At 42.9% G+C, this 18,466-nt stretch overlaps 1 protein-coding gene across 5 annotated transcripts in view; it reads left to right on the top strand.

Moving 5' to 3' along the window:
• The first annotated feature begins 3,827 nt into the window (after positions 1-3,827).
• The window catches only part of NFX1 (nuclear transcription factor, X-box binding 1), an 81,870-nt gene continuing 67,231 nt past the window's right edge, over positions 3,828-18,466 (top strand). For all 5 annotated transcript variants that reach the window (XM_059411501.1, XM_059411500.1, XM_059411499.1 and 2 more), the window contains exons 1-2: positions 3,828-3,921; positions 8,057-9,058. In XM_059411501.1, coding sequence (XP_059267484.1) covers positions 3,897-3,921; positions 8,057-9,058 — 1,027 coding nt within the window. In that variant the 5' untranslated portion in view covers positions 3,828-3,896. The remainder of the gene's footprint in view (positions 3,922-8,056; positions 9,059-18,466) is intronic.

The following is an 18,466-nucleotide window of genomic DNA, read 5'->3' as shown; positions in this document are numbered from 1 at the left end:
GGATTTAGCATCTCACATGGTTTGTCTCTCACTCTGGTTTCATGTTGTTTCATTTTTCCCTCCTTCCTCTATGATCCTCTGTCTTGTTTCTCAAATTCCTGATATCAGTGAGATCATATAATAATTGTCTTTCTCTGATTAACTTATTTTGCTTAGCATAATACCCTCTAGTTCCATCCACATCATTGCAAATTGCAAGATTTTGTGGTTTTTATAGCTGCATAATATTCTATCGTGTGTGTGTGTGTATTTTTCACATGTTCTTGATCCATTCATCTGTTGATGGACATCTGGGCTCTTTCCATAGTTTGGCTATTGTGGACATTGCTGCTATAAACATTGGGGTGCATATACCCCTTCGGATCACTGCCTTTGTATCTTTAGGGCAAGTACCCAGTAGAGCAATTGCTGGGTCATAGGTAGCTCTATTTTCAACTTTTTGAGGAAATTCCATACTATTTTCCAGAATGGCTGCACCAGCTTGCATTCCCACCAACAGCGTAGGAGGGTTTCCCTTTTCTCCACATCCTCACCAACACCTTTCATTTCCTGACTTGTTAATTTTAGCCATTCTGACTGGTGTGAGGTGGTATCTCGCTGTGGTTTTGATTTGTATTCCTCTGATGCCAAGTGATGTTGAGCAGATGTCTTCTTTGCTGAAATGTCTGTTCATGTCTTCCGCCCGTTTCTTGATTGGATTATTTGTTCTTTGGGTGTTGAGTTTTATAAGTTCTTTATAGATTTTGGATATTAGCCCTTTATCTGATATGTCATTTGCAAATATCCTCTCCCATTCTATCAGTTGTCTTTCAGTTTTGTTGACTGTTTCCTTTCCTATGCAAAAGCTTTTTATCTTGATGACGTTCCAATGGTTCATTTTTGCCCTTGCTTCCCTTGGTTTAAATAGACTTTATTGGGGTGCCAGGGTGGCTCGATCATTAAGTGGCTGCCTTCCGCTCAAGTCATGATCCCAGGGTCCTGGATCAAGCGCCGCATTGGGCTCCCTGCTTGGTGGGAAGCCTGCTTCTTCCTCTCCCGCTCCCTGTGTTCCCTCTCTTGCTGTGTCTCTGTCAAATAAATAAAAATAAAATCTAAAAAAAAAAAAAAAAGACTTTATTGTTACAAGGAGAGCCCTAACGAGTAGGGCCTTATACACCAATATATGTGGTCTGAGGATGTGACCATGGAGAAATTGAGAGTTCATGATTGCAGAAGAGATCACTGTAATTGAAAGACATGATCCAGGGATGGCTGGCCAGGAATTCAGTAGACGGGATCAGGAGAGGGCAGGGGTGATAGGGTGAGGGTGAAGACAGGGCGAGGGACAGGACACCCCCATTCACTTCTGCTTCTTGTAGCACTCCAGATGTGACAGGACCCAACCTGATGGCAGGAGGAAAACGGAAGCAGGCAGTGATCCTAATGGTGACATCCATGGTCCCGAGCTCCTCCCGCAGTGGCTTGGAATGGATCTGGGCATGCTGTAGGGGGGCAGCTAGGTGAAGCCTGTGAGGTCCCTCACCAGCTTCGGTGTAGGCACAGACATGGCCACACAGAATGGCTGCAGACAGTGACCAGCAGTAGTAGTCTAAGGTCGGGAAGCCAAAATGGCCACACTGGCCAGAAATTCTGGTGCCAGGGGAGCCCCTGCACTTGTTTTCCAATGCAAGTATATCATAAGTTTTGGTATATTGTATGAAGTACTGTTTGTATAGGAAAGACAGGATAAATGTTTGCTTCCAGTTTTTATATGTTTTAAAAAATAATGGGAAGATTCCCTAGTATTCCATTTATGAATATTTCCATTGTTCCAAATTTATGCTTTTTGCCTGCTCTGTGAAATGATTAGCACCCTTTTAAGTTATCTTTTATCAGCTGGCAGATATTAAGATTTGTCAGTAGGGGGCACCAGAGAGATATTGCAGGAGGAAAAGGTTTTGTTTTCCTGTTTCTAGTGTTTCAGTTAGGCAAGCTTTTGGGCTTGGGCAGTTTCTCCAGTATTTGGCTCCTGCAACTTACAGGGCTTCTTCAGGGCCTGGCCTTTTCAGTCTGTGGTGGCGAACAGCCACAAACTTCTCTTGGCACCCTCTTAGGTGGTTTGCAGTAGAATGCCTCTTCTGAGACACCTCCCCAAGAAGGACTTTCCCCTACAGAAATCTACTGCAGCACCACAGCCACTTCCCTACCATCTAGTGAGCCAGGGCCACATGCTCTCTGACAAGGTCTGCACTTCAGCTCTGGGGTGATCTTCATTAGATAGTTTATCTTAACCATAGAGGTAGTGGCTGTTCCTTATATTGCTAATCCTGTTTTATTTGAGTTCATTTTACTTTTTTATTAGTCAATTCCTTAGTTTTTAAAAGATTTTATTTATTTATTTGACAGAGATTACAAGTAGGCAGAGAGGCAGGCAGAGAGAGAGGAGGAAGCAGACTCCCCAAGGAGCAGAGAGCCTGATGTGGGGCTTGATCCCAGGACCCTGGGATCATGACCTGAGCTGAAGGCAGAGGCTTAACCCACTGAGCCACCCAAGCACCCCAACATCTGGTAATTTCTAAAGGTAACTATATGGTTGGTTGGTTGGTTTGGTGAACTGATCTGTCAAAATTAATGATTTATGTTATTTCTTTCACAATGCTAACATAATCTGAAATTATTTAAAACGTATTAATTTATAAATATTAATTACTTAGTTCTTAATCTCCTCTACTAGACAATCCACTTCACGAGGGTGGGGACCATGTTTGTCTTTTTCACCATTTACTTCCAGCACTTAAAGCAATGCCTAGGAGAGTATGCATTAAAACGCATATGAATAAATGAATCTATTTTGTATTTGGGGGGAAGAAGCCTGGACCAGGGAATTAGGTTACAAATACACATGCTTCACGCTTACATGTTGTGCTCTACTTAGTAATGCAATAACAAACTACATACATTCATTTAAAATTTTGTTACTTTTGAGGTGCCTATCTGCCTTTAGCTCAGGTCTCGATCCCGGAGTCCTGGAATCCAATCCCACATAGGGTTCCCTGGTCAGTAGGTGGCCTACTTCTCCCTCTCCCACTCGTGTTCCCTCTCTCGTCATTTCTCTGTCAAATAAAATTTTGTTGCTTTTTCTTAAAGATCTTATTTTATTATTTATTTAAGGGAGAGAACATGAGCAGCGTGAGGAGCAGAGGAAGAGGGAGAAATGCCCGCTGAGCAGCGAGCGTGAGGCGAAGGCCCCTAAAATTTTACTTTATAAATTATTGGTGCCTCCAAAGTTTCCCCCTCACGTTTTTATTTTATTGTCATCTGTCCGTTCAAGTTCTTTACCATTTCTAATCCATGGTTAATCGGGGTTTTTTGTGGGGGGTTTTTTAGGTTCTTTTGACTTAACGTTTTCTGATTTTTAAGCATTCTCCGTATATTAGCCCTTTATCGGGTTTTTGTTTGCGCGTATTTTTACTCAGGTTCCCTTTTGACTACTTAGCGGGGTTTTTTGTTGCTTTCTAACCCCAAAGCCACACTACTCCAGGTAGAAAGTGACGTCTGAGTTAACTGCGGAAGGCCAGGTGAAGTTAGTTGGGTGCCAGAACAAAAGAGCACAGTAGCAAAAAAAAACACCGTGAATCTCAAAACGAAAAACAATGACTACGCAAATTCCTGCCAGCACACAAACGTGATCCTCCCCACCTACAGCCAGCCTCTAATCTCCTCCTCCAGGCCAGCGCCTGGCGCTTATGTCTGACGTCACGGACGCACCTCCCAATTCTCTTAGGCCGCGCAACCTCCGTGGCCATCCACCCCGCGCGCAGATGCGAATATTCTTGCGGCGCCGGAAGTCGAGGACACGTGACCGGGTGACAGCCCTCTCTAGGTTGCAGGGCTCGCTTTAGGTGTTGCGGCACGGGATGGCGGAGGCGCCTCCTGTCTCAGGTACTGTCCCGGCCCGCGCGGGACTGGGCCCCTCTCGGGGAGCGGAAGTTGGGTCAGTGGCGAGTCCTAGGGCTCCGGCCATTCATACCGCGAGAGTGGCGGTCGGGATAGTGAGAACCAGGGCTCGGGATAGTGGAAACCAGGGCTCGGGATAGTGGCTCGGAAGGGCCAAGCCACGCGCGTCGTGGGTACCGAGACCTCGACCGTCCTCCACTGGGTTGTGAAGCCCCGCAGCTGGGTTTCCAGGGAGAGCGGGTTTGTCCCGGCGCCCAGTGAATCGATGTGGGCGTCCCGCCTTCAGCCCAGCTCTCCTGGGGCAGAGGCCGCACTAATCTCCAACAGGCGGGCGTCGGCGGAGTCACCGCCCGTGACGCCCGTGACGGTGGCGGGCTCTCGATGCGTGGCGGGGTGGCGCGTCCTGGGGCAGCAGAGCGAGCGCGAGCCGAACACCAGTGGTTTCTATTCTCAGAGTGCCACGCAGTGTGGCTGAGTCTCAGTTTCCTCATCCATCGGCTGGGGGTGAATAAGTAAATTCCTGTGAAGGCTCCCGCCCTGTACAGTACCTGTTCCGTAATTGTTAGCTCACTTATCTTGGGGTTGGTTCTGTGTGTAGACAGCTTCGTTTGGCTGTTCATGTAGCATCCATTTCCATTTCCTTCAAGGTGTACTTTAGGTCTTTGTTCTCCAAACTTTTGGGCAGACACCAAAAAGAAACATTTTACATCTGATTTAGTGCACATATGTGTATAATATAAAAAAGAACCGGAAGTTTTAGGAGGTAATCCTTTTTCTTACTAATTGCAATACACTCTATTTTCTCTTTTCTTTGAAGAAATACTTGTCACAACCCACTACATTGATTTCATTTCAGGACCCACTCTTTCTGGAAAAACAGGACAGCGGTTTGCAGCATGTGGTTTGTAAACATTGATTTTAGTCTTAGTTCTGCCACTTACCGGTGTTGGGGCACCAAGAAGAGTATATGTATGTTTGTGTTCTGGGTGGCCACTAAAATGTACTTGTTACTTTGGGTCTTGGTCAGAAAAGTTGCATTTGTCAAACCCTAGTCCTGATTTAGGTTTTAAATCTTGCTGGATGGGAACCTTTTAGGTTAGTGTGGTGTTTTATTATTCTCCCACCCATTTTTCACCCCAGATCTTCTAAACTGGATCCATTGATCTTCCCATCCTCAGGCTCCCTTCTGGCCCATTTGAGGCAGGAATGGGTGAGGCCGGTTGTGAGGTACAGTTTTGGCCTTCCTTGTTGTGTCCCAGGTTTGAGCTACCCACCCCCACATCTACTATGGCATATTTTCCTAGTCCAGAGACCTCTCCAGTCCCTCTCCTGTTCCTTAGTTTACTTTTTTCTTTTCTTTTTTAAAGATTTTATTTACTTATTTGTCAGAGAGAGAGCCCAAGTGAGAGACTGAGTGAGCACAAGTGGGGGGAGCAGTAGGCAGAGGGAGAAGCAGGCTCCCCTTTGAGCAGGGAGCCCCACACGGGGCTCAATCCCAGGGTCCTGGGATCACGACCTGAACCAAAGGCAGACACTTAACCAACTGGTTAAGTGTCTGCCTTTGGTTCTACTCCATGCTCTTAATTCAGCATCATCTTTAGCCCACACCTCCCATCTCCACTCAGGGTTTAGTTCTCTTGCCCACTCCTGTCCTCAGTAACAGGTTCAGGTATGTCTTTCTGCCCATGGGCAGATTCTCCAATGCCAGCTTTGTTTCTTGACTTCATAATCTCTTGGATTTCCCCTTATTCTTCTCCTCTCACCTATTGGACACTTACTATGCTGCTGTGTTATCTTTGATCTAGGGTACCACTTATATTCTATTTACTGAGTAACTTCCAGCTACTTAAAATACTGAGGAGAAAAAGAAGGTATCTCACATCTTTGTGTCTCAGGTGCAGATTCCTGGTTTTTGTGCTCTTTTTTCCCCTTCCTCCTATCTCTCAAGGGTCTTTCTGAAGGCATTACCAACTACCTCATGTCTAGTGGAACCATACTGTGTTTGAATAGTGCTTCCCTGTTTAGACTCCCTAGTTGCATCGACTCCTTCTTGGTTAGCGTGGAACACGTTCTTCCCATCCTTTACTAGGCTGTTCAGACAACTTAACTGACTTTTCTTCTGCCTCTTTCCAACTTTGTTTCTTCAAGAAGGAGCGGACTGTATGACACCCACTTGATCTAATCTACCCATTCCCACCTTTATGTTCTCTCTTAATGTTTCTGGAACATCTCCTTTGCCACCTTCTGAATCTTTATAATCCTCTTTGTTTTGTAAGGCTTTCCACCCAATCCCCAGAATTGCCTTTGTGAATGCTTTCAGGACACATCCTGAATTGAGTGAGAGGTTACCCTATGACCTTTATGATCTCGTTCAGTTCTTCAGTATATGTTTCTATGGTACCCACCTCCCAGCCTCTGACAGTGCAGTGTAAGAGTGTGGTACCTAGGGCCATGTAGCCTGGGGTGGAATCCTGAGTCTGCTTTGGAACACCTCTGTGGCCTTTGGCAAGTAAATTTCTCAGTGTCACCTTTCTCCTCAGGAATGTAAGGATTAAATAGGTTAACAGATACAAAGTATTTAGAATAGTGCCTGGCACATGTTAATTACCTAATAAGTGTTAACATTTATTATTAAACCTGAAACCCACACTCTGCACTGCACCCATCTGAGGTCAGGTCTGTGTTTTAGATAGCCTGTAGTCCTAACTGCAAAAATAAAGCACCATTTTAACCACTTTATGTATGTTACTAATTTGCTTTATTCTTCATAGCAACATGTAGGGATTGTTAATTTCTCCATTCCTTATAAGAAAATTTGGGTTAAGTAATTTGCATAAAGACACAAGTGATGGCAAGGTCATAAACCCATGTCTTCCAAGCCCCACTGATTCGTAGTGTAGTTGACCCTTAAACATCGCATGATGATTTATGATTCCCCAGAAACTTAACAAATAACAGCCTACTATTGACTAGAAACCTTACCAGTAACATAAACAGTCAAGTAACACATATTTTGCATGATATATGTATTATATACTGTACTCTTACAATGAAGTAAGCTAGAGTAAACAAAATGTTATCAAGAAAATCAAAAGGAAGAGAAAATACGTTTACAGTACTGTAAAAAATTGACATATAAGTGGACTTGTATAGTTCAAAACTTGTGTTGTTCAGAGGTCAACTGTATAATCCATATTTTACACATAATTCTGACTTTTCTACTAACTAGTGTTGTGTCCTTAGGCAAATCATTTACTCTTTGGGCTTCAGGGGAAAAAAATTACATTGGGGGAAGGAATTGAGTGGGTTGAAAAGGCATATACTTAATTTTTGAGACTCGTATTCTGGACTATATTATAAAGGTTATATATGGAAAACCTAAAATATATTCCTGGGTTGGGGGAAGAGATGAGAACTAATATACTCATTATGTTAAGTACTATCTATATGAAGTTTTACTTAAACTTCACAATAGCCTTTTGAAATAGTATCATCTTCTGTTAAGGATGAGGAAATGAAGGCTAAAAGCAATCAAATGATATTCCTAAACTCCTATCATAAATTGGAGAGCCAGACTTCAAACTGATTTTGGCTGACTTCAAAACCTGTTTACTTGATATTACACAATGCTACCTCAAGAGTTTTGAAAGACCACATGGAATCTGCTCATTTGATTCTCACCCCCAAATTGTTTGCTGACTTGAATTTTTTGATAAAGTAACTAGATACATAAATCATGCCTCATCAGGATGCCTGACTGGCTCAGTCGGCACAGCATGTGACTCTGGATCTTGGGGTTGTGATTTCAAGCCCCATATAGAGCATGGAGCTTACATTTAAAATGCTAATAATAATAATAATGCTTGGTCACCCAGGTGAGGAGTTTTAGTTAGTAGTTCTTAGCAGTGGCTATTGGTGAGGTTACTGGACATGGAATGGTCAGTGTTCCACAAGCATCTTGAACCCATCATATTCACAGGAAACCTAGGCCTCACTAAGAGCCTGTTGTATTTATACAAGTCTTTAGGAAAGTAATGTTTAGATAATGACTTAGAGTCTTCTGGGTTTCATGGGTGATAATTTATTTCTTCACTGACATGTCTATTTTTTTATGTCCTAGGTACTTTTAAATTCAACACAGATGCTGCTGAGTTTATTCCTCAGGAGAGAAAAAATTCTGGTCTAAGTTGTGGGAGTCAAAGGAGACTAGATTCTAATAGGATTGGTAGAAGAAATTATAGTTCACCACCTCCCTGTCCCCTTTCCAGGCAAGTCCCTTATGATGACATCTCTGCTGTTCATCAGCATGGTTATCCTTTGGGAAGCAAACCTAAAAGTCAGCAGATTTCTTTTCAGTCCTCTGCTTGTAACAAATCACTCAAGAACCATGGCCTTCAGAACCAACCTTGGCAGAAATTGAGGAGTGAAAAACAGCATATCAAAGTCAAGAAAGTACAGAATCTCACTGAGCAGACCTCAGATGCAGCTGGCTTAGAAAGTGTGGGTAGGTCAGAGAGTGGGACAAACCCCAGAGAACACAGCCCTTCTGAGAATGAGAAGGAAATTGTTGGTGCAGATCCCAGGGGAGCAAAACCCAAAAAAGCAGCCCAATTTGTGTACAGTTATGGTAGAGGACCAAAAGTCAAGGGAAAACTCAAATGTGAGTGGGGTAACAGAATGATTCCAAAATCCGAGGATGCTGGACCTGAAAATCCCAAACCTGTGGGGGTTATGCACCCTGACTCTTTGGATACATCCTTTAAAAAAGGAGTATTGGATGGATATGTAGCCAGACGCAATGAGCAGAGAAGATACCCACAGAAAAGGCCTCCCTGGGAAGTGGAAGGGGCCAGGCCACGACCAGGCAGGAATCCACCAAAACAAGAGGGCCAACGACTTACAAATGCCGGACCCAGGAACAACATGGCCCCCATTCCAAAGGATAATCCTAATGAAAGACCAGCTAAATCTGCCTGTGACAATGGGAACTTGGCAGTCGTCAACAAGTCTTCCAGAAGGATTGACCCAGAAAAATGTGCTGTAAGGAGGCAGGATCCTCAAGTAACATCTTTCCCCCGAGGCAAACAGAACCATGTGCTAAAGAATGTGGAAACACACACAGGTAAATCTATCTGGAAATGTTTTGTTTTGTTTTATTTTTAATAGATAATAAATTCACACAGTTGAGGAACCAGAAATCACAGTGAAACAGCTCTTTCTATCCTTGTTCATTATCTGCCTGGGTCCTGCCACCACTCGCTCCTCACCCTAGTAGGTAACCACTTAGTTTATATATATCATAAGCAAATACAAATAGGGAACTTTTTTTCTTAACAGACAAGAAATTTAGTAAGGGTTTTTTAAAATGCAGATATGGGTCCTACAGATGTTTGGTTACAAGATTTTTTATTTCTAATCATGAAAGCACAAGTAGGGGATGATGACATCTCCACTACCTCTCCTCGTTCCAGCCTGCAAGGAACTTGTCTCTTGTCTGCTTATCTGCAGGAGGTCCTGACCACTCTTGCCATCTTCAGTTTCTTTCTCTTAGTTGATCTGTCACACTACATCAGGAGAGGGTAGAGAGAGGTAGAGGGAGAGAATCCCAAGCAAACTCCCAGCTGAGCACAGAGCCAAATGCGGGGCTCGATCTCACGACCCCAAGATCATGTCCAGATCCAAAATCAGGAGTCCCACATTTAACCAGCTGAGCACCCGGACACACCTCTTTCTTCATTTTTATATCCTGTTGCTTAACATAGCTCTTAGAACATAATAAGTACTCAGCTCTGGCTGTTGGAAAGTTCTTCCTTACATTAAACTGAAAACTTCTTTCCAGTAAATACTTTCTATGCCCTGGTTCAAGTTCTGCCCTCTGAAGCAACACAGCAACCAGTCTCTCTCCTCACAGTTCCCCTCCCCCTAATTGCAGATCAACTTTTTTGCGGTATTTGAAGACACTTCTCATTTTCCCTAGGTATGTATTTCATCTAGGCTAACCACCTTTATTCCAGTAGCTTTTCCTCATGGACCTTCACCATCTGGTCTCTCTCCAGTTCAGTGTACATAGCCCAGCCCAACACATGAAGTTACCTCCTGCCTTGGTCTGTTTTCACACTGGCTTAATAGTTCTAGTTCTCATTTGCTTCATTAGGCACTTCTTCCTCTGGGACATCAACCTGTATGTGAACCAAAGTAATGATATACTAGACTTGTTTTTGAATTCGTAAGGCTGGTTAATAGTTTCCTTTCGCTTTATAACAAATTGCCACAAGTGTAGTGGCTTAAGAGAACACATTTATTATATCAGTTTCTTTGGGTCAGGAGTCTGGTTAGGGGTTAGCCAAGTTCTCTAATCAGAGCTTCCCAGGACTAGAATTTGGCCAGGGAGGCAACTCATCTGAGTCATAAGATTCTCTTCTCCTCTCACTGGTTGTTGGTAAGATATAGTTCCTTATGGGTGTAGAATGAGGCCCCCATATTCTTGCTGGCTATTGGCTGGGGGGCGGTCACTGAGCTTTTAGAGGTTACCTGCAATTTCCTACCACATGGCCCTCTACACAACATGGTAATTTTCTATTTCAAGGTCTTTAAGAACACATGTGTTACAGATTGTTCAAATCTCTCTGACTTCTATCTTTGATCCCTAGACTCTTTTGAAAGGGTTCACCTGATTAGATCAGCCCCACCCGTACTCAAGGGGAGAAGATTATACAGGGCACACACACCTGTATGCATATGGGAATCTTAGAGGCCATCTTAAGAGTTCTGCCTAAGAAATCTCTCTTGACCTCACATACCCACATATTTTTGAGAATATTTTATTCACATTTATTGAATAAATATTTATGTATAAGCACTATTCTCAATACTGGGGGTACAGTACTGGTGAAATTCACATTCTGGTAGGGAAGGCAGGCAGAAAGTTCTTAAACCAAAATTTAATATGCCAGGTGATGGGTAAGGGCTAACGAGAATATAAATCTGGTTAAAAGGACAGTAACAGCAGCATTTGTCTAACTAGGTTTGTCTGTTTGAGGAGACACTTGAATAGAGACCAGAAGGAAATGCAGCAGCGCACCATGTGGCTCTCTGAAGAATATCCAAGCAGAGGGAGAATCAAGTTTAGATTCGGGTGGAGGGGAGACATTGTGAGCAACGGAAGAGGCGGGCAGTAGAGGAGGTCAGAGAAGTCACAAGGACTGGATCATGTGAAGCCCTTGGACTTGGTTCTGATTAAGAATATGAGAAGCAGGGGCGCCTGGGTGGCTCAGTGGGTTAAGCCGCTGCCTTCGGCTCAGGTCATGATCTCAGGGTCCTGGGATCGAGTCCCACATCGGGCTCTCTGCTCAGCAGGGAGCCTGCTTCCCTTCCTCTCTCTCTGCCTACTTGTGATCTCTCTCTCTCTCTCTGTCAAATAAATAAATAAATCTTAAAAAAAAAAAGAATATGAGAAGCAGCTCAGGGTTTTAGGGAAAAAGGATGACATGATATTACTAGCATTCTAAAACAATCACTCACCCTGCTGTTTGGAGAATTGGCTCTTAAGTAAGCAAGGGGACAAGTTAGGAGGCTGTTGCGGTAATTCACATAGTTGATGATAGAGACTTGGACTAGGGTAGTAGTGTTGGAAGAGGTAAGAGCGTTACACTTTGGATGTATTTGGAAGATAAAACTCTTAGGATTTGCAAATAGACAAGATGTTGGCTGCAAGAGAGAATGAGAGGGGTCAAGGACCAAGCCAAGGCTTTTGTGTCTGAGTAATGTAAAATTAGAATTGCTGGGGCACCTGGCTGGCTCAGTCCGTGGAGCATGTGACTCTGATCTCTGGGTTATAGGTTCGAGCTCCACATTAGCTATGGAGATTATTTTAAAAATAAAACCTTTTAAAAAAAAAAAAAAACAGAATTGCCAGATACTGAAGTGGTAAAACTGCTGGGAGAGAAAAGGTGTTGTTTGTTTTGAAAACTCTTCAGTTTGAGATAATTTTAATTTATAGAAAAGTTACAAAGATAGTACTGGGAATTCCCATAGATCCTTCACCCAGCTTTGTCTAATGTTAATATCTTATATAACCAACTCTGGCCTTTGGTCAAAACTAAGAAATTAACAGTAATATAAACTAAACTGTAGACTTCATTTGGACTTTGCCATTTTTTCCCACTGCCATCCTTTTTTGTCCCAACATCCAGTCCAGGATACCAGGTTGACATTAGTCACCCATCATGTCTCCTTGGTCTCCTCTCAGTCTTTCTTAGTCTTTTTGTTGGAAAGGTTTTCTTGGTCTTCCCTTGTTGGAAAAGATGCTTTGGGATATGTTTTGTTTTGTCTACTCCTTGTTTAGAAAATTAAGAGAATTAGGGAGTTAAAAATTCAGGCAGAGATCTGGACTGGAGATTTAAATTTGGGAACTTTCAGCACTGAGTCCTCTAACAGACTAGAGGTCTCCTAAGGTGTGAGTGTAGTTAGAGAAGAAAGATTGGAGGGTAGAGCCTTTCTATACCTCAGTGTTTCAAGGTTAGAAGATAGGGACCCATCAAAAGAGATGGGGAATGAGTAGGAATTGAACTAGGAAGTGAACCATGTTTTTGTTTGTTTAAAGTATTTATTTATTTATTTGAGAGAGAAAACATAAACAGGAGGAATGGCAGAGGGAGAGGGAGAGGTAGGTTGTCCTCTGAGCAGGGAGCCCAATACAGGGCTTGACCCCAGGATCCTGTGTTCATGACCAGAGCCAAAGGCAGACACTTAACCGAGCCACCCAGGCATCACAGAAGTGAACCATGTTTTGTTTTGTTTAAAGGTTTATTTATTTACTTATTTGACAGAGATCATGAGTAGGCAGAGAGGCAGTCAGGAAGAGAGGGAAAAGCAGGCTCCCCGCTGAGCGGGCCTGATGTGGGGCTCAATCCCAGGACCAGTGATCATGACCTGAGCCGAAGGAAGAGGCTTTAACCCACTGAGCCACCCAGGTGCCCCAAAGGCTTTATTTAATTATTTGACAGACAGAGAGAGATCACAAGTAGGCAGAGAGGCAGGCAGAGAGAAAGAGGGGGAAGCAAGCTCCCCGCTGAGCAGAGAGCCCAATGTGGGCCTCGATCCCAGGACCCTAAGCTGAAGGCAGAGGCCTAACCCTCTGAGCCACCTGGGTGCCCAGAAGTTAACCATGTTTTAAACACCAAACTGAAAAAAAAGAGCTCAAGGAGAAGGATCAGTTGTGCCAAATGCTGTTGATGAATCCAGCAAGAGGACAACTTCATATTGATTGTTGGATTTGGTGGTGTGAAGGTTATTGGTCTTGATAAGAGCAGTTTTGGTAGAGTAGTGGAGGTGAAAGCGTGATTAGAATGGAAAGAGAGGGTGACCCCAGATAAAAGTCTCCCTGGCTGCTTGAGAGTGGTCTTTGCTTATTCTTGTTCTATACCGAGAGAAACTAGCACTGCTCCTGTTCTCCCAAACTGTCTGGATCCCTCTTTCTCTGGTAATAGGATCCCCTATATCCTTAGTCCATTTCTGCTCTGCTCCTGCTTTTAATTAATCTGTGGCCTTCTCAAGCTCACCCCTTTCCGGGCAGCCTGTTTAGAGCATTCTCTTTTCCTTTATCCCACTTGCCTTAGTTTCGGGAAGACGGGAAGAGCCTGCTCCTTTCTCAGTGTCCTTTCTGAACCCCATTATATTTCTACCTTGTTTCAGAATCCCTGCTCCGGTACATCACTTTTTGGCTACATCACCTCCCATGTCTCTTTATCTTTGTCATGTTTTAGCCCTAGTGTCATTTATTAATGCCTCCTGCCTATATCTTTCCTCTTCCAAAGTGATTCTCAAAGTATAGTTACAGACCAGCAGCTGAAAAGCATATTCTTGGGTCTCACCTCCGTCTTAACAAACAGAAATTCTGGGAGTAGGGCCCAGTAGTCTTATTTTTTATCAAGCCTCCAGGTGACTCTGATTTGAGAACCACTGATTTACCATAAATCCTGCTATTACTCTGCAAGACTTTAGTGATCATATGGATTATACCATTCTCACGTCCTTTGATCTTCTCAGCCACAGTGACCTTCATCTTCATTATCTCTCCATACCCACTACTACTTTCTGACCATAACCTCCTGTCCTCTGGCACTCTGGAGTCTATTCCACCCACTAACTGTATCATCAGCTGTTTCTCATTCTTTATTCCCTCCTCAGGCTGAGCCTTAATGTAATTTTAAAGTATTATCCTTCTGCCAAACCATTTGGCAGAACGCCCACCCTGGGTTGATACTGCAGTCTACCTTTTCTGCTCCATCTGACTAACAGAATGCTGTTCCAGGAAATCATATGATAGTACAGATTTGGTGCTGCTGCAGACTCACCCTCTCAGGGAAGTCTTCCTGATCACCCTCTTTAGAACTCAAGTATTTCCCCCACCACCAGCATTCCCTATCCTTTACTGGTTTATTTTTCTCCGTAGCACTTATCACTATTCAATGATGAATTGAAATTCATACTGTCTATGGTTATGCGTTTTCATATAATTTTAATAACTTTTCATTATTTATTGTTTCCCTTCCCCTACTGGGTAGTAACTTCCTAAGGGCAGTAGATTTTTGTCTGGTTGTTTACCATGTATTCTTAGTGTTTAAACAATGCCTGGCACACAGTAGGTTCTCAGTAAACATTTTTGATTGTGATTCTCCAACTTCAGTTGACTTTCAGTACTGCACATTTCCCCTTATATGGCCTTGGTTAGCTGCCCTTCTCATTTTCATCCAAGACTACTCCAAACCTTTTCCAGGCTTACTCAGACCTTCTTGCCATTCGTCTCCCTCAAACTCAGTGGACCTCCTTGCCTCTTCACAGACAAAGGGGAGATCATCAGGCATAATTTTCTCAGCTTTTTGCTCCCTTTAATGCAAACTCGAGACATCTGTGCCTAGCTTCCTTTTCTTTCACCCATTCTAAAATCTTTGTTTTCTTTCAGCAGCCTTTTCACACATACCATTCCAAGTTTTCAGCCTGAAGCTGTCTTCCCAAGTCTGCACACACTCTGAAAGAAAAAACTTCCCTTGTCATATGCCCCCCTCGCTGTCCCCCACCTCCACCCCGTGTTTCCTTCCATTCTAGTCTAATCAAGAATCACCACTTTATTTCCTTTTACCTATTTTGGTTCACTTCTCAGACTTCTGCCATCACCACCACTTGACTCACAGCTACTGGTAAGTCTTTAATGCCTTTCTATTTGTCACACCCATCAGACAGATGTATTTCAGCCTTTATCCTGGGCTTCCCTTTGAGTTTTAGGCAAAGGGTCTGTTGAAATGTTACTTCCTTGATATTACACATTTCTGATCCTCCTCGTTCTCCTTGGCTATTCCTGCTTATGTCCTTCAAGTTTCTCTTCCTCCACCTCTTTTTTTTTTTTTTTAAGATTTTATTTATTTATTTGACACAGAGATCACAAGTAGGCAGAGAGAGGTGGGGAAGCAGGCTCCCTGCTGAGCAGAGAGCCCAACGTGGGTCTTGATCCCAAGACTCTAGGATTATGACCCAAGCCAAAGGCAGAGGCTTTAACTCACTGAGCCACCCAGGTGCCCCTCCACCTCTTTCTTAAATGTTGGTGTTTCCTAGGGCTTTATCTTAGCCCTCTGTTGTTCTTACTTGATTAAGGTCTCATTGGAAGATTACAGATGGTTCCATTTCTTTCAGCCACTGCCTCTGTGCTGTGCTGACTTCTAAACTTTTACCTCCAGTCCCTAAGCTCTGCCACAAGCTTTGGACTCATATAAATAAATGTGGTATCTGACGAATGCTTCATACTCAACAAAACAATCTTTTTTTTTTTTTTTTTAAGATTTTGTTTATTTATTTGTCAGAGAGAGAGAGAACAAGCAGGGAGAACAGGCAGGCAGAGGGAGAAGCAGGCTCCCTAGTGAGCAAGGAGCCAGATGCAGGACTTGATCCCAGGACTCCAGGATCGTGACCTGAACAGAGGGCAGATGCTTAACCAACTGAGCCACCCAGGAGTCTCTCAGCATAACCATCTTGAACATGTTTACCATATTTATATTGTATTAGCTTCTTTTTTTTTTTTTAAGATTTTATTTATTTGACAGAGATCACAAGTAGGCAGAGAGAGAGAGGAAGGGAAGCAGGCTCCCCACTGAGCAGAGAGCCCAATGCGGGGCTGGATCCCAGGACCCTGAGATCATGACCTGAGCCGAAAGCAGAGGCTTTAACCCACTGAGCCACCCAGGCGCCCCCTTTTTTTTTTAAGATTTTTTTTTTTTTTTTACTTGGCAGGTGCCAAGCAGCTTAAGCAGCTGCCTTTGGCTCAGGTCATGATCCCAGAGTCCTGGGATCGAGCCCCACATCAGGCTCCCTGCTCCATGGGAAGCCTGCTTCCTTCTCCCACTCCCCACACTTGTGTTCCTCTCTCTCTCTGTGTCTCTCAAATAAATCGATAAAATCTTTAAAAAAAAAAAAGATTTATTTATTTACTTTTAGAGAGAGAGAGAGTGAGCACATGGGCAAGAGGGGCAGAGGGAGAAAGAATCTCAAGCAAATTTCGCACTGAGCATGGAGCCCATGTATTAGCTTTTTAAAAACAGCTGCCTCGCGTTAAATGAGGTAACTTAATAAAGTCAGTTTAGTAGGTAACTCACCTTTAGTCCCACCATCCAGATAGAACCAGCTTTAACCTTTTGTTCTGTTTTCTTATAGAATTTTCCAATGCTCAGTTTTACATTGTTGAAATCATGTAATATAAACGTGTTCATCTTTTTGCTTATGTTATATATTTTTCTGCTCATTAAGAAATCCTTGCACTTTATTCTAAACATATAATATGCAATTAAAAATAGATAAGCATTAATATTTGAACAATCTCCCTTTTTTTTTTTTAAAGATTTTATTTATTTAGTTGACAGAGAGGCAGAGCACAAATAGGCAGAATGGCAGGCAGAGGGAGAAAGAGAAGCAGGGGCTTGATCCCAGGACCCTGGGATCCTGACACAAGCCGAAGGTAGCCACTCAACCCACTGAGCCACCCAGGCGCCCCACAGTCTCCCATTTTTTAATCTATTTTTTATTTTTGCTGATTTTAAACTAAATTCCAGATACCAGATTAGTTTTAGTGTACATCTGTTTTTTTTAATGGCTCTTTCTTTCTTTTCAACTTAATCACAGTGTTTTCTTTGATTATTCAAAGCAGGATTGCTTTTGGGTTTTTTTTAACAGTTATTTATTGGTACATCTGAGAAGTCTGTAGTCAGTTAACACTTCACTCCATTCTCTTCTGATTATTTCAGTGGACATATCACCCTCTTTACTGACATGCTTTCAAAGTAGAAGTATAGAGTAGACATTGTTGTGACTGAGTAATTATGGAGAAACCCTAATCAAAGAGAATTTAAGATTGAAGAAAAGCCAGTAGTCAGGAAAGGGCTGGCAGCCAGCAGACAAGTGTCTTGGGCCTGAAATGTGATAGTTTACCAGGACAGAGCTATTCTGGATAAAACTGAAGTATTATTGGTGAAAGGATTATATTGTTTCTCTTCCTGGGTCTTTCTGGAATTTTTGCTATATTTTTATTTCTTTTTATTCATCCATTCATACAAGTATCATTGAGTACCCACTATGTCCCAACCAGCAGTAGTTAAAAACCTCAGCCATCAGGGAGTGTACATTCAAAAAAAAAAGGAGTGTACATTCTATGTATAGAGTTAGGAAATAAGATTAAAAAAGTAAAATACATGCTATAAAAGAGAGGATATATAAGTGGTGTGGAGAAAATAAATGATCTATAAGATTCAAGTGGTGTGGAGGAAAATACATACGGGAAAGTGATAGGGAATGATGAGGGAGCGGGTTGCAATTTTTTAAAATATGGCCAAGGCCAGTCTTCTCATTGAGAAGATCACATTTTGAGTAAACACCTGAAGATGGTAAGGAACTGAGCTATGCCAATGTCTAGGGAGTAGCATTGGGCAGAGGGAGCAACAAGTTATAAAGACCCTCACGCAGAAATCTGCCTGCCAGTCTGGGACCAGGAAGGAGGCCAGTGTGTTCTTAGAGTAGTGACTTAGGGAAAGAGAAATAGGTGGAGACTGGAAGTGATGAAGGCCATTGTGAGGACTTTGGCTTTTATAGACATGTGAAGTCAGAACCATTGGCAAGTTCTGGACTTGAGTTGCATTATCTAATTTGCATTTTAACAGGCTCCCTCTGGCTGCTGTGGTGAGAATAGACTGAAGTAGGGCAAGGGCAGAAGTAGGAAGACTAGTTAGGAGGCCATTTTAATAATCCAGGTGAATAGATAGTGGCTTGAGCCACAGTAATAGCAGCAGGGGTTGGATTCTGGATGAATTCTGAATATAGTACTAGGATTTACTGTCAGATTCAAAATGGGATGTGAGAGAAACAGCCTTTGGAGAAGGCTTAGAGCTTTGTGGGTTATTCAAAGTTGGCAGTTGTTCCCACTTTGCTATATGTATGTGCATTCTAGTGGTCAGTTTCACTGTGACTAGATTTAGAAACATCACATATAAAA

Source organism: Mustela nigripes, chromosome 9 (assembly GCF_022355385.1).
Source record: "Mustela nigripes isolate SB6536 chromosome 9, MUSNIG.SB6536, whole genome shotgun sequence".
NCBI classification, from domain to species: domain Eukaryota; kingdom Metazoa; phylum Chordata; class Mammalia; order Carnivora; family Mustelidae; genus Mustela; species Mustela nigripes.
This window is presented reverse-complemented; position numbering and strand designations above follow the sequence as displayed.